Consider the following 16,293-nt stretch of genomic DNA (forward strand, 5'->3'; position numbering starts at 1 on the left):
CATTACTTTTATTAGTTTAGTTACCCTTCTCTGCACTCTCTCCTATTCCACAATGACTTTTTTGGGAACTGGTGCTGACTGGAATTGGAACTGGCCAATGCCTTGTACAGACAGGGGCAATGGCACTTTCTACATGAGTAACCCGGGAGGTTCTTTTTTTTTAAAGAAGAAAGTGTACTAAAGTTAAGTTGCTTCTTTTAGATAATTCCACTTCCTTGATTATTTCTGTCCTTGCTACAGAATCCGATCAGAAATAAAATCAGAACCTCATAACTTTCACAGATAATGTTATAAAAATTAGCTTCCATATTTTCTCAGTACAGTAGTCATTTAGAAAGCACATTGTGTGTTGATTAGAGTCAGAAAACATACTGCTTTAAAGTCTGTTTTTTGAAATTGAGATTTATTTTCCTTTTACCCCAACAGGTTGATATTTTTTGTGCAGACTTCCAGGCGGAACGGCAGGCACGGGAACGGCTTCACGCAGAGAAGGAGCGGCTGCAGGAGCAATTGGATGAATTAAAGAGAGAAAGGTAAAGTGACAAGCATGGGATAAAAATGTTCTGTATCCCCATATGCCACTTCTGAGCTTTTTTTTTTTTTTTTTTTGTATTTCAACACTTTTGCCTATTTTAGGACTAGGCTGGATGATATGAGGAACAGGCACATCGAACCCCCAAGACAAAGTCTACCCTGTAAGTGACACTATTATATCCTCTGTGCTATGCAGTCATTTACATTTAAATTGTCATTGATGTATGCATTTTCTTTTCAGCAATCTACCCTATGCAGTACCCGAATGCACCATCTCCATTTTATCCTTCTTTGGTAGAAGTTCAGGAGTATCGCTGCCCCAAGTGTCAGTACAAAGCCCCAGATATTGACACACTGCAGATCCATGTCATGGATTGTATAAAATAATTGCTCAACACTAAGGACTGCAGATCACTGCACCCCCCTGGAAGCAATCAGCTGTATTCTGAATATGTTATATACGGATCTTTGTAAATTCCACCACAGTGCAGCTTATGATATTGTTTTGTGAAAGATTCCTTGGCCTGAATCTGCTATGCCCTGGACTTCCCCTAATCTGACAATAACCTAGTCATTGAAGACTGATTAATAAATGTTTTCATCTTGGCATATGTTTTATAACTGTAAATATTTTACTACAAGAGGACTTGAACTGTTTATAAATATACATTTTAAGAAAAGGGTTGATGGTGTTTTTGGGACATCCACATTTTTCTAACAGACTAAAAGATGTCCAGCAACTGAGGATAGTGCTTGTTTAAACTTGTTAGTAAGGGTTCAGAAGCTGAAAATAATAAATCTAATAGAGCTGTTAAGCTGATTACAGTCATAATAAAAACTTTGATAAAGCAAAAACTAAATCCAGATGATTGCTATGGGAAATCAAATTCTGCTTATATTTGAAGCCCTAAAATCAAACTTGGTTCTGACAAGCTTGTGTTTCCTTTGTTTGTTAAAATCTGTCTCAATAAACACACCTGCTTTTACAAGATTTCGCTTTAAAATTAACTCAATTTTTTTTTAAACATACATTTGTTTTGAGAAAAATGAGCTACCATTGATTGCCTAACTTCATTTTGAAAAAGCTATTTGCCTGGCTAACTGAACTGTTCAGAAATTAGTGCAGATCAATATTTTAAAAATCATCATGGCCTGCAAGCAAAACAATTTCAAGAGTTCAGCAATGGTACTCCTAATTGCACATGGTATAATTGTTTTTATGTGTAAGTTTTATATACAGGTTATAGGAACACTTTTTTTAATACACAGGTTCTTCCTAATAATGCAGTACAGTAATTATGCAGTGCTCAACCCAGAAATCTTTTTAAGCCGGGTGGGAAGAAATTGTAGGTGGGTGGCAGCCCCTGTATTGTGACCAAACTCTTTAGGAACCACCCAAAAACAGCCGGGTGGGTGCTGAAAAGTGCCGGGTGGTGCAACCTGTTAAAAGGGCCTGGGGAGAACCCTGTTATGCATGACAGGCGTGAAACTGAGGTCAAATAAAATTACTTTGGGGAAAGTTATCCAAACGTAATACCTGTAAACACAATTCTGTTTCTAGCAAAACAAAAATAAGGGAAAACAGCCAACATGTGAAGAACGAACAAGAGGTTTATTTGGTTTGACATCACATGTTTATGAAAACATTGTGAAGGCCTAAGCCAATTTTGTATTGAGCCGTCCACCCCTCTTCTGCGTTTGCCTCAGCCTTTTCTTAGCCCTTGATGGGGTTTCAAAGAAAAAGGCTTCATAAATAGACTAGGGGCCCTCAGCAATTTGGTGTCCTAACATCTCAAACCCAGCTGCTCAGTCCTGGGATGAGAAGTGATTAAAAAAAAAAAAGATACAATAATTGTCTTTGGACTTCAAAAATGTTTCTACATAAAAAAATTTACAAAAAAAAATATACTATTCAGAATCAAAGTTTTGGATCCAGATTTGTGTTCCATAATCAATGACAAATTAAAGTTCCAGATATGCTTTTATACTGTTCAGAATCACAATACTTTTAACATTGTCCATCAAAACTTTGTGTAGTGCTGTTATCGCTACTCCCAGCTCCTCTTGGTTTCACCTCAATGATTCTTGGTTTCTCAATAATTCGGGCTGATCGGTTTCCCTTTTCCACAATGCCAATGATCCATGCTTGGTGTCCCTCCCCATACTTTGGCGATTTGATCTCTGCACAAAAGCGAGCAGCCTGCTCTCGGGGAAGGCAAATGAGCAAGCCACCTATAGATTTAAAAAAAAAAAAAAAATAGAAATCCTAATACATGCATAAAAAATTGTACCTACCTAAGGAGTTTATTTTAGTCAGTCATATTGCAGACACCTCTAGGTAGCCTTGCGTACACTATAAACTAGCTGTTGACAAGCTGTCTCTAACAACCATTCAGAGAATGCCTTGAAAAAGCTCAGGTAAGTGGACCTCGCTTTAAGGTGCCTAAATAGTGCAAAAACATAACCCAACCACAATTACCTGCAATGTCATAACAGGGGCTTCATTACAGAGTAGTACTAGCTGTCAGGGTACACACAGAGGTGCCCTGGGCAAACTGCTTGATTGGTTAGATGTCTGATGTCTAAAGCCCTTTTGGGCCAAATTGAAAAACACTCACACCAACAAACCTCTTTTTGGTTGTGAGTGAGTTTTTCCAGTAGACCCAAAGGGGAGCTCCTGCAATGTTATATGGATCACAAGAAAGGACTGTGATCGATTTTCTTGAAACTGTTGCTTTTTTACACTATTTTGTGCCTAGAAATACCGCTTTCTCTTTATTCCTTTTTCTTACTCAATAGATAAGGGTTGGCACTTAACTCTATGATTATTTTTACCACATACCAAACACCATTGACATTTATGAACATTTAAATACTTCTCTCAATAGCCTTGCAATGCATCAGCTCACCATTAAGATGTCAGGGGGTCCATTGTAACAATGAGACAGAAGATTATGCGTAAACCTCACCAGCAGCTGATACAGTCAGGTAGTAGGATCATCTGTTCAGTGAAGAATGCTATGGTAACCTATATGATTTATCTATTCTACTTTATTTGACTGGGATGCCTTTTGCTACTCCTCAAGTAATCTGCACACTTTTTTTAGAATTTCTCTAACAGCAGTAAATTTAGAGGTTGACGAGGAGTAATTCGTCATCTACAATTGACACTCCAAGAAATACAGTTTTGCCAACCCCTAGGTTATTTAGAAAACAGTTTTTTTCCCTCAGGGCTGGGAAGTTCACAGAAATAAAAGTAGTAAAAGGGGTTTGTTGGATTTTAAATATTTGTGTCTAATTAAAGCTTGAAAACAGTTATTCATGTGCTGTACATATAATAATCATTGTTCTAGGTCAGTACAAAATACCTGCCCCCTCAAAAAACATGCATGTAAATAATATGTGAACACCACAGTGGAGGTTGCCAGAGGGAAACATATAACAATATTTTGTAATATATTTTACATTCCATCAATGATAGATATATCTTCCTAATGTGGACTCATAAGACCAATTTCCTCACAGTACTTGGTGCCTCCACCCCCTTTATACAGTATACACAATGAAAGTATCACTCTCAGACAGCCACATACTTTAAAATGGTTATTATAAATTAAATAGGTACAATGAGATACAATATTTTATATTTGGAAACGGACTCACCAGAGGTCTCTGGCGATGTTCCTTGAAGTAAACTAAAACGGTTTCCACATGCTTTTGTGATGGCAACCATTTTGGCGATGACAGGCAAATTGTGGATAACAAAGCTGACCTCGCATTGCTGCTGTTGTGCCAGGTTCTGCGCGTGGCCCAAGATCCCAAATCCAGTGATATCTGTGGCAGCATGGGCATTAAACATGTGCATCAACGCTGCCGCTAAAAAAACAAAAAAAAAAAAACAACAACTTTATTTTGATCCAAATTGTTTACTGCAATTTAATGATTAACCGTAATTTTTTTTGCCAATTTATACATTCTTGAATAACCTTAACATTTTTTCCCAAATAATGGGATTACGCATTACCACCCTTTTAGGTACTGTAGAGGTCTATATGTGGGTGGAATGTGAAACCCAAGGTTGTAGAATGTTACGAACAAAATGCTTTATTGTGGCCCTCCTATAAACCTGATAAAACACCCTACAGGTGTACAGGGGCAAATGAAACTAAATTTACATACCGGTGCGGTTAAGGGTAGCCATATTGAACATAGCCTCCTGATATCCCAGCTCCACCTCTTCTCTGGTCACCACTAGACGGATTTTATTCCAGCGCTCAGGCTAAATACAAAAAAAAAACTAAAATAATTCCAGAGCTGCTTCTTGTTACTGTATCTTTCTAGTACAACTTACATTGTCCAACCACTGATGTGCATTCACAGCCACTTGTGTGCCTAGAGGTTTTGTCAGGACAAGGACATCCCCAGGAACTGCATTGTGTGGCCTAGGAAAGAATAATTTACATTGAAGGTCATCATAGCTACAAATCTTTAGGTCACTGGCATCTGGATATTAAAAGAACTACTGCAAGTATTATCCCTATCCAGACTGATCACGTATTACCCCAGTGTAATGTGTTAGATAATAAACAATTCCTTTAATATATGTCATCATGTTCCCATGTTTCATAAAGTGGAAAATTAAAAAGTTTCTTGGTGGTGTGGAAATACAATCAGACTCCCAATATTCTAAATAGCTATGCCATTACAAGTGCTCTTACTTACAACTCTGGGTCTTAAAAATGTGAGCTTGTTTGCCAGTCCTTAATGTACATAAGTGTGCTTGGGTAAATACTGAGGTGTATGCTGAAGTGATTAAAGTTACTGCTTTTATTTAAATGAATGCATGTATAATTTTGCATTATTTCCCCATTTTATATTTTAACTTCTATCCTCACTTTATACATCCACAATGTATATTTAACTAAAACTTGTAAATTTAGGGAGTAGGGAGATCTACCCTCTCAATTTATGGCGACCATTTTGGCCGAATGATGGAAATCTAGTTGTCACTAGAACAGAAATCGTCGAGAAATAAATCCCCAACAGACTACAACAAAACCAAAACAGGTAAGTGTTTTGATCTTACTCTATCAAAATGAAGAAGAGATGTGGCTACTTATCTGGTGGGACTGCCTAAAAGTGAAAAAATAAACCCACAAAAAGCTCTACTAAACAGACCTCTCTCAAACCTGACCAAACACAAGCATACACTAGTCTTTTGTTTTCTAGCCTAAAAGTCTTCTTAGGCTTAGTCTACACTGACCTTTTCCCCAGCGTATAACCTAAGGCTTTAAAAGCCCATGTTTGAAACTCCAATGCATTCCAATGGGCTAATCTACACCAGGATGTTTCCTTGAGGCACGTTTATGACCGTTAAGTACAACGTTGCTTGCAGGGTTAACCCAGGAAAACACCCAAATACGCAGGTAAACGCTTCCATTGATTTCAATGGGTCATTTTCCCGTGTTTATAAATGTAAACGCGTTAAAAAAACAGCATAGACATTTTCCAGCGCTTTAAAGGCAAGCTTTAAAACACTAATAAAAGTGCATAAAAACATCCGTGTACCTCTCGACCCAGCAAATTATATGTTTACCTATGCAAGCTGTTACCAAGTTGATATGTCTAATGATAATTATCTAAACTCTCGGATTGTCTTTATTTGTAAAAGACACCGTGGTGTCGAGCTGTAGATTGCTCGCTCCGCATATCACCTTTCCCCACTAGTTCGAGGTGCTATATGTCACTCTGTCCCCTGAACACAGAAGAGTTTTGTCCCCCTCCTTCCCATTTAGATGGACACCAACTAACATCAACATGGTGGGGGAACTGAACTTTCTGAGGCTCCTTAACAATATTCAAAAAGATCTCCAGCGCTGGCGCCAACAATCTTTTTCGTGGTTTGGGTGTTGTAATATTCTGAAAATTAATATTATGCCCCGCCTCCTTTATTTTTTCCAGATCCTACAGTTCATATCCCCGCTCATTTGTTATGTAAATTTAGGGCCAAATTTCTGCAATTTATATGGAACACCGACACCCCTAGACTCAAATTTCTTTTGTGGCTCCCAAAAGACAGGGGTGGGTAGTCTTTCCGGACCCGGTGCTTTACCATAGGGCTGTGCACATGACTCATTTAGTGGATTTGGTGTAGGCATGCCCATTTTAAGCTAAGGTGAGACTGGAAGACCCGATGTCTCCCACACCGCTAAATGCTGCTGCTTAGTCCCCTTTGGAGAACTGTAGTTCCTTACGCCCTCATCCCGATAGGGGAAACACTTAAAAGTGGTAGCTAAAAATTTCCATAGTGAGGGTATTGTGACAATTCCTTCCCTTCCTTCTCCTATACTTGGCCACCCTAGATTCCCCCACTAGTAGAAAGGGCGTGATTTTTAAACAATGGATTGAAGAGGGAATTTTTAGGGCTATACATTTTCTGCAATCTCCCAACTGGAAGGTGTTAGAGAAGCTTCAACTGGACCACTCCCTCCCATGTGTAGATGGAGGAAAGTACAGTTCCAACATTTCATTGCCTCTTACCTCCTGCACAGGTTTTCCACTGACCCCTTACTCCTATGGAGAATTTGTGTGTTTCCGGAGATCCTATAGGAGGTGTGCCATTATACACGTATAAAATGAAATTGGCTACAAGTGATACTCAAGACGCTAAAATTTCTCTCTACATGGTAAAGAGATCTCAATGTTAAGATTACAGAGGAGCAAACAGAGCTTATGTTCTATTATGGACACAAGGCCTCTATAAGCAACCGCTACCATGAGATGAGATATAAATTGCTAACCAGGTGGTTTAGGACCCTGGATGTACTGGCAAAAATTTACCCGCACACAAGTTTGTTGTGCTGTGGAAAAGCATGAACCCACCCACTATTAAACAATGGGTTGCCAGAGTGAATGATATACAATACATGGATTCAGGGACTCGGACGTCGCGCAGACCTGTACTCACTTGGTTTTAAAACTAGGATGACTTCAAGTGCTCTGATGGCTAAAGACAGCTTTTTCGCTCAACTGCATAAGTTAATAAGGATCTATGGGCCACCCTCATCTCCGCCTTTCTTCTCCTCCCCCCCCCCCTCTCTCTCTTCTTATTTCTCTCTCTCTCTCTTCTGTCTGTTCTAGACTGTTTTGTTTTAAAAAACAAGAACCGACAAAACCTGAATTCTGTATACGGCTTTTAGCCGGAAGGTGTCTGTTACATGAGAGATTTGCAATATACGTTATGTTATGCAATTGCAGTCTATAATTATAAAGTCTCTATATTCATGCATCCTTCTGGACATGTGCACTCCATTATGTTTTACATCACTTTTCACATTTTTTTTTTGTACAATTTGTATGCATACTCTCTGTAAATGTCTGTTTTGTTGGTTGCTCATAAAAAAAAAAAAAAAAAAAGTTTGTGTAGACCCAGTCTTAGACCACTATCAATCGACTAGAGTGGATTATTTTTTATTACTCCTCTACTTTATCCTCTCGCATCTGTACTTTACATATAAGACATACTATCAAACTCTGCATTTCTATGGACCAAAATCCTAAACTGTACCTTTATCTTTTTTAACCTTTCACTGTCATCAGGAAAATTTATCATATCTAAACCTTTGAATACCATACATGGGACAGACTATGTCTTTATCTTAGGCATACATAAACTTATCATGAATATGTCACTGCATATCAATGCACCACTCACCTCTTCAATGATTTATCAACCTATCTTAGGTTTCCATTTCTTTACTAGAAAAGATTATGTCACCTATTATCATCTGTGTCTCCATTAGGAAGATTCGATCCTATTTTCCTGATTACAAATGTCAGCAGGACTACAACTGAAATCCAAAGCTTTGAGTTGCCCCTTACACAAGAATACAGTTCAAATCTTGCAAAGGAGACACTTGGTCCAGAGATGGCTGCCTAAAGCTACGTACACACTTCCAATTATTATCGTTGGAAAACGAACGACGAACGATCCTGCACGATATCTACGAACGATCGTATAGCACCGATCCTGCACATAGAGGTAACGACACGTTCGTTCGTAGATATTGTACACACAATAGATACGATCGTTTGAGCGATAGAGGAACTATGTGCACGACAGGAAAGTGAACGAACGTTCGTTCATTACGCATGCTCAGATCATGGACGATCAACGAACGACCGTACACACGAACGATGTTCAACGATCGTCGTCCAATCTGATCCGCCGGTCCGGTCGTTCCCAACGACTTTCCTCGTTCGTCGGCGTCGTTGGTTACTTTTTTACGAACGATTTTTTGCCCAATCGATCGTTCGTTTTGAACGATAAAAATTGGAAGTGTGTACGCACCTTAAGAAGGAAGGATCTATCTCTAGCAAAACAAACAAACAATCTCATGATTGCAGTCTTTAAATTATGAGCCCCGTTATTTCTGGGATCCCTCACTATCCTGGAATTGGTTTGAACCATTTGAGGTATTTTATCCTGCAATGGGTCACCAACAAATCACAGCTTTTTGCTCATCTGTATATTAGGCTGGAAATCACATCATGCTTTGGACACACAAGTCAATAAACATGACCACCTCCCAACATTATTCAGAATCATCCTCCTCAAGAGGCTATGACACTCATGGTGTTGTTGCTGCCTGTCTCTGGCTCAGCTAATTGTTATCATTCAGCTTTTGCCATCATTACCAAACTTTTTTTTTTTTTTTTTTTTTTTTTTTTACTAGTGGCAACACAGAAGCAGCTATTTGTCTGTGAATCGTGTTGAGAAAAATGTACAAGTTTGGTGTTCAACTATATAAAAATGTGTTGATGATTGTACTAGGATCTCATTTGGAACAATCTATGTAATAGGATCTCAATTGGACCAACCTATGGGGATATACCAAAAATGTTTTATGTGGTTGCGACATGTCACAATTTATGTTTTTAGGGATTAAATACCATTGTAATTAAAATATTGGTTTTTAATCAACACAAGATTGATTTGGTAATTACTTTACGGATATGTTCCTTTTAAAATCCCACAAGAAATCCACACTATGTGGTAAATTTGGCTTCTTGTTAAATATATATATTTGTGGCACCATACTGGCTAACGGGGCAAACTAACCTTGATAGAAGAAAAATAGAGCTTACATGATAAATTCATTCGATTGGCAAACCACTGTAGCCACTCCACCAATGATAATCCAGGGATTGACCACAGTCTGGCCACCAGTTACAGATGTACCTCCCTCTTCAGCCGCATCCTTAAAGCCTTTAATCATGAGGGGTGTGACTTTCTCCCTCTCCTGGGTGAAACATACAATGCAAAGTATTTACATCTACAATCAAGTAAATAAATGATGTATTTACAGTGGAATCAAATATTATGACATCACATATAAACCTTACATTTACTGTTTACACTTTTACTTGCCATAACAAAAGAGAAATCAGACCGGAACCTTTTGCCTTTAAAAAGGCTAATTTTTTGGGTTAGAGCTGATGTCAAGGTAAAACAAAATGCAGTACATTGCCTATAACAAACATATTTTATCCCTGTAAGTACAGACATATACCTGCTGATCTACCCAATTGAGAGGTGTCAGCCCTGTTTCATTTGGTAAACTACTCAATCACTCCTACGTACAACAAAGGCTTATTATTAAAACTAGGAGAACTAGACATACTTACAGAATTTTGCAATTATCAAACAAAATATAACAAAGTATTTTCAGTAATCTATTTGATTGCTTGTTCTATTTTAAATATGGGTGTTACAGGAGAAATAAACTGGAAAAAAAAAAAAAAAAAAAAAAACTGGAATCCACCTTCAAGTAAGAAAAAGCCCCCTTTTCGGCAATGCACAGGAGCAGCCAGGAGCCTTATTTTCCATTTAAAGTTATAGTTTAAGAATTGTGCAATTCTGTGGAGCCCCATCACTCTTTTTTTCTTAACATCCACAACTTAAAACTTCTGTCAGGAACAAGAAAATGTGTGAACACAACTCCATCACACCTTCTACTAAATCAAATAGTGAGCTGTAGCAGATAATGGACCTAAAGGCTACTTAGTACCCACCAGAATTGTAGGAGTGGCTGCAACCTGAAACATATTAAAGATTCTTTCCATAATTTTGGTGTGAAAATATTCCATTATTTTTTAAGAAAGTTGTTTATGTTGAAAAACATTTTGTTCTGGATTTTTTTTGTTGTTTCTCTTCCCTCTCTTGCAGCTTTACAGAGAATTATCTCCCATCGTGACATGTAGGTGTAAGGTAACTGTCAAGATTTAAACATTAAAGTTTAACCAAGTGTAAATCATTAGGACATATTCGCTAAGGAAAGGTAAAATCTTTATCAGGAAAAAGCCAAGCTCTGTAACATTTTCTATCTTTAGAGCTAGGATGTGACTAAAACCTTAATGCCCCATTACGGTAAGCCCTGACGGTAAGCCTGAGTCACACTCAGGGTCACTTTAAACTTAAAAAAAAACCCACTTGCCTTGTTTCGTGGGCCCCCCGGCGACCTGCTTGTCCCTGCAGGTCCTGTGGACACGTCAATTCTCTTCGATCTTCACCTGCGAACTGCAGAGACGTTCTCCCGGGTTTCCTGGTGACGTCGGTGCAGGCGGGAGGATCGGCGGGAAATTCAAATATTTTGTATTGGATTCAATACAAAATAGCTGTATTGACTCCAATACAAAGAAATCTTGATATAATTAAAATATATATTTTATACATGCTTCTGTACAATTATATGTTTCACTTTTTTTTTCAGCGTTTTTTATTACATTTATTAAATGTACTAAATATTGGACATATTTTGGCAAGCTATGTCTAAGAATTATAGCCTACAATATAAAGTGAATTTCCATGCAAAAAAATGTAACACTTTTTGAATGGAAATACAGAGAGAATTAGAACACTAGGCGGGTTAAAGAGACCCTGTCACTAGACTATTCATTCCAACCACAACCTTTCCATAAGATTATATATGCATTTACCATGTCCTTACTCATTACAGATTTCCATAATTAGGTACCCAAAAGCCCTGAGACCGATGTTGGACGCTGCCAACTTAGTTGTGAGGTTAACAAACTTGGAGCTGTCACTTAGCTGATATTCTGTAGAACTCCACTTAGCTCCATTACAGACAGGTACATAAAAAGTCGTTATGTATGTGAAAAAAAAATGGAACAATGACCAGCAAATGTGGTAATTAGACACTCCCAGAAGTGGAGAGGGCTATGACATGAAAAGAGGGAGAGGGCTGTTGAGGGAATTGTTCTTTCTGAAGTTCAAGGGCACATTGCAAGTGAATAAAATGTCTTTCCAAACATTTTATTTCCATTAAAATAAAAATAAAATGTAGGACAGATGTTTACATAACAGTCAGTTTAACAGTAGTCATAAAATAGATCAATATATCTAAGAGGAGTGAGTATCTGCAGATAAAAGCACTAGTTAAAAATTTAAAATCCTGTAGGTCTGGTCTGCTTAATAGTACGGATTGGTAAGCTTCTAAATCGCATTCAGTTTAAAAGGTGACACTTACCTCCTCGGTCATCTTCTGACTGACACTAAGTAACATCAACATGTTGTCACACTCTGTAATTCCCATGGCATACAGGTCACTCAGCACATTAGCACAGGCAATGCGTCCCTGAGAATAGATGAAACAGTATTTAATGTATTATTTATTGTGTTTGGTACGGTTTTTAAACCATTACAATTATTTTACAGTAAAGGTTTAGGCAAGCAGTTAAATACATGGTTGAAACACATCTAGATTTACTTTTTTTTTTTTTTTTTTTTTTACAGGATTGATTTTACACAGCCATCTATTTTATACACAGCCCTCTGATAATCAGGACTGTCAAGATGCTACTTGGTTTAGCATTTAGAGATGACAGATCACTGTCCAATGAGAAAGCTAGAAGCAACAAAGGAAGTTGAATTGCTGAACCAAAACGTGGAATTTTTAACCCTGTGTAACCTATTGAGATATGATATGTTAAATGCACCTAGAAATCACAGGATTAGTCCTACAGAATTAAAAGTTAGTTTATAGACAGGAAAAGAGGCAATCATGGATATGCAATTCAGTTGGCTCTCTAGCCATTGTATGCCTATGCATTGACACTAAATTGGCATCACCATTAGGACTGTAACATCCATTAAGTGTTTCTCAAATAAGATTCAGAGAAACCCAAAGGTTCGGTTGGAGGTTGCTTGTGGCTCCTTGAGCAATGGGCAGTTTGTGCCTCTCAGGCCAGTTACCACCAATGTCAGTGATCTGTTTGGATATCTGTAGGAGTGGCAGCCTTCCCAATGATAAACAATGTAGGAAGCATTCTTCCTAATAATACCACTCTAATGTACTGTGAGTAGTACATATAGTAGGGATTGCACCCCATGTTAAAAAGGTTCTATACTATAGAAATAGGGCTGTGTTAGAACCTAATTCAAAAAAGAATGACCCCATTGGTGTTACAATTTTCAGAAGTTGTCCGCCTTATTTGCTTACCATACCAAGCCACCATACTTTGTTGGATAACCTGCAGACTTACAAAATGGAAGCCTCCAACACATGCATCAATTATTTACATGCAAGAACGATCCATGCTGTGTTAGGGGCACACAGTAAAAAACTTGGAATGCAGCAAATACACAATCCTCCATACCAACATCTGCTGCTTGTTGATTGTTAGCATGTCTATCCTTTCTGCAAATCTACATGAACTATGTGTGCCCACTCCAATAGCTGAGAGTAGAAATAAGCATAACCCCACAATCTGAGCTTTTTGGGCACGAAGTAGCTGTGTGCTCCAGTGAAAGTACAGAACAGCAACAAAAGGAGAGAAAAAAAAATACATGCAAGTAAAAAATGTAGGACAACAAAAAAAAAAAGTAGGTGAAATACTGATTAAGGAAAGCAGAAAAGGAATCTTGCATGAGCCACTGAGAGCGTACTGTAGAAAGCTTGTAGTACCACTGTGCTGGAATGGTGACGTAAACACCGACTGAGACCAGACAAGGAGATGGTGCATGTCCATTAAAGGTTTAAAGCAAAAAAGATGCAGAACCCTCCATGTTTCAAACACACATATTGAAAGCACTAAAATGTACAGTATATGTACCTAATTACAACTGTTTTCATTGCTCACACAGGGCAATGTAGATTCAGCAGCTCAAGGTTAAAAAAAAAAAAACATCAAGCAGCAAGGGAGGGTACATACCAAGTATTAGATGAAGCAAAATGGGGGGGCTTAACATTAACCTGAAGCTTTTGCAAAAGCACAGGTTGACCTAAATGCATATGCCTTTCCCCACAATATGCTATTTTAAAAAACATTTAACACAATGCTATGAATTTTGCCTGGGTGAATCAATCTTGAGCTTTACAAGAACTGACTAGCACATGGTGACAAGCAGAAAATGTATTAGAAGCACATTACTTCCCCCACCATGTCTAACTGCCACATGCACGCCAAGCAACAGTGACTATCACTGTGACTCAGCAGTTCACAGGATAACACGCATAAAGAACTTCAGTCACAAGGGACTCATTAGGAAGATTACACCACACAGTGATTTTCTTTCTAGTGGTAATGCATTTTGTCACAGTCACCTGCATGTACGGGTCCTCAACTGATGGGTAAAAGAAGTCAGTGGTCTGAATCAGGGACAATCCCCTGTGTCTAAGAGGTATCACACACGAATCCATCCCAATACCTGCAGAAAAAAAAAGCAGAAAAAATGCAAATTAACACTTGAGGTCTTAAATTTTTAAAGGGTCAGTGCATCCAACACCTATAGTTTAGATTTGGTGAGTCCCAGGTAATGCAAGCATTATTTCCAGCCAAGATCATTTCTGGATTTAGATAGAATGTGGAAAGATTATTCTCATCTGTTGAATTCTGTTGGACAGGAAGTGAGGTGAAATCTATCAAACACAGCTCTGGATAGTGGCGTTTGACAGATTTTCCCTCACATCTCATCCAGTAAATTTTCTGTCACTAAATGGGCTCATGGGGGCCTCACTTTTTTTTTTTTTTTTTAACAAGACCAAAACCAAGCATGTGGCGGTGCCTAAAAAATCACGTTGTCCTTATAATTTTTTCACCCTGAAAACCCAGCTTTCTATCAATAACTTCAGGACTACATTAGTTCTTTCCTTACTAGACTAGTATTTACAGTCTTACATTTTTCTGTATCTTATGTTCAGAATACAGAAGACTGCCAACTAATCTACAGTTTTTAATGATTATAAGTGTGCTTAATTAAAGAAACACTTGTGCTGAGCTAAACAGAAGTTGCAAAGTGTTATTTAGGTATATTTATCTATCTTTTATCTACATAAATATGGAAATTATATCCCCTATCAATGCATATAGATATTCAATTAAAGAAGAAGGTCCATGCACAAATAATAGCTAGTCATTCAAACAGTTTAATTAAGAAAACAAGGTAAGACAAAGTACACAGCAATATTATCAGATATTTAACCCCACTAGATTGGGATTGGTTAATGTAGTTTGATGGACCTCCCAACTAAATTTGATATAAAAATCTCCAGCTGGAATCTATGTTTAGGGGTCTATAAATGTCCAGCTGGGTCATCACCCCAGTCCATCTGTTCACTTACGCCTCCATCTCCTGTTTCCTCAATTGAATGGACTTATTGCCCTTTGAAGGCCATATTGGTGATCTGTTTGTTCTGGGAAAATAGGTCTGGTCTCCTGGCAGCTGTTGTATCACTTGTGCGATACCCCTAGGAAGGCCCTATGGCCAGATCAAGATAACACAGGTTTCATGTTAAAACACATTTCTGTACTGAATATTTCATGCTAGTTAGATACAGTCTAATTATTAGGACCCACACATACCTAGTCATACATCTATGAATACATCTATAAATTTATACATAAATATACACCTCTATATACATATACATATCTATTTACATATTCATAAACAATCTTGAGGTGCAACACAAAGTTGCACATGTTAAGTGTTTTTTTTTTTGTGCATATACTTTAATGGTTTGTCATTAAAAAAACAAGTACAAAAACAGTGAAGTCCAAACTCCTGAATGAAGCTGGAGGTTTGCAGATCAGCAAAGCTGAAGCAGAAATCTGGAGGCCTACATACATCTAAAAAGCCACATCACCTTTGTGGTACGCAACATACAGTTACACAAAAACAGCAAAGGCCAACAAAAAGGTGTTGACATTTAATGACATTGTCTCTGCTTGTGCATGCACCAGGCCACTGTATTTCAATAAACCTTAGAACAGCTTTTTTAACAAAGGAGAACCCTTGAAAAACTTTCTGGTCTTGGGAAACCCCCTGATAAACATTCACAGATCACAGTATATTAGCTTGAAGGTCAATGTGAAGAATGCCTCTTACATTTCTGGCCAGTGGGAAGAATGTCACCCTTACAGATAGCCAAAAAGATCTTTGCTGTCACAAACTGTCCCAAGAGTCACAGATAGTTTATTGCTCAAGGAACCTTTGAAGGAACCCTTGATGAGAAACACTGTGCTAGCCATTAGCTTGCAGATATACAACATAAATGTCCAACATAGATATATTAGTGTATTATATACAATAGTGTGGTATATATAGTTATATTATAATATTAAAGCAGAAATAAAATTGTAAATTAACAAGTACCGTGTTTCCCCGATGATAAGGCAGGGCCATCAAATAAGACAGCCCCCCCTTTTCATGTTAAAATGAAAAATAAGCCCCCCCCC

The 16,293-nt window shown here is 37.9% G+C and overlaps 2 protein-coding genes across 9 annotated transcripts in view; one reads left to right on the forward strand and one right to left on the reverse strand.

Moving 5' to 3' along the window:
- IKBKG (inhibitor of nuclear factor kappa B kinase regulatory subunit gamma) overlaps nt 1-1,525 on the forward strand; it is a 56,260-nt gene extending 54,735 nt beyond the window's left edge. For all 8 annotated transcript variants that reach the window (XM_072431597.1, XM_072431596.1, XM_072431595.1 and 5 more), the window contains 3 exons: nt 427-533; nt 637-695; nt 776-1,525. In XM_072431597.1, coding sequence (XP_072287698.1) covers nt 427-533; nt 637-695; nt 776-921 — 312 coding nt within the window. In that variant the 3' untranslated portion in view covers nt 922-1,525. The remainder of the gene's footprint in view (nt 1-426; nt 534-636; nt 696-775) is intronic.
- Nucleotides 1,526-2,127: 602 nt separating this feature from the next.
- The window catches only part of LOC140344467 (selenide, water dikinase 2-like), a 16,656-nt gene continuing 2,490 nt past the window's right edge, over nt 2,128-16,293 (reverse strand). The window contains exons 2-8 of the mRNA XM_072431605.1: nt 14,160-14,263; nt 12,084-12,191; nt 9,682-9,836; nt 4,886-4,976; nt 4,714-4,813; nt 4,198-4,410; nt 2,128-2,766 (exon numbers count right to left, since the gene is read on the reverse strand). Coding sequence (XP_072287706.1) covers nt 2,543-2,766; nt 4,198-4,410; nt 4,714-4,813; nt 4,886-4,976; nt 9,682-9,836; nt 12,084-12,191; nt 14,160-14,255 — 987 coding nt within the window. The 5' untranslated portion in view covers nt 14,256-14,263 and the 3' untranslated portion in view covers nt 2,128-2,542. The remainder of the gene's footprint in view (nt 2,767-4,197; nt 4,411-4,713; nt 4,814-4,885; nt 4,977-9,681; nt 9,837-12,083; nt 12,192-14,159; nt 14,264-16,293) is intronic.

Source organism: Pyxicephalus adspersus, chromosome Z (genome assembly GCF_032062135.1).
Source record: "Pyxicephalus adspersus chromosome Z, UCB_Pads_2.0, whole genome shotgun sequence".
In the NCBI taxonomy this organism is placed as follows: domain Eukaryota; kingdom Metazoa; phylum Chordata; class Amphibia; order Anura; family Pyxicephalidae; genus Pyxicephalus; species Pyxicephalus adspersus.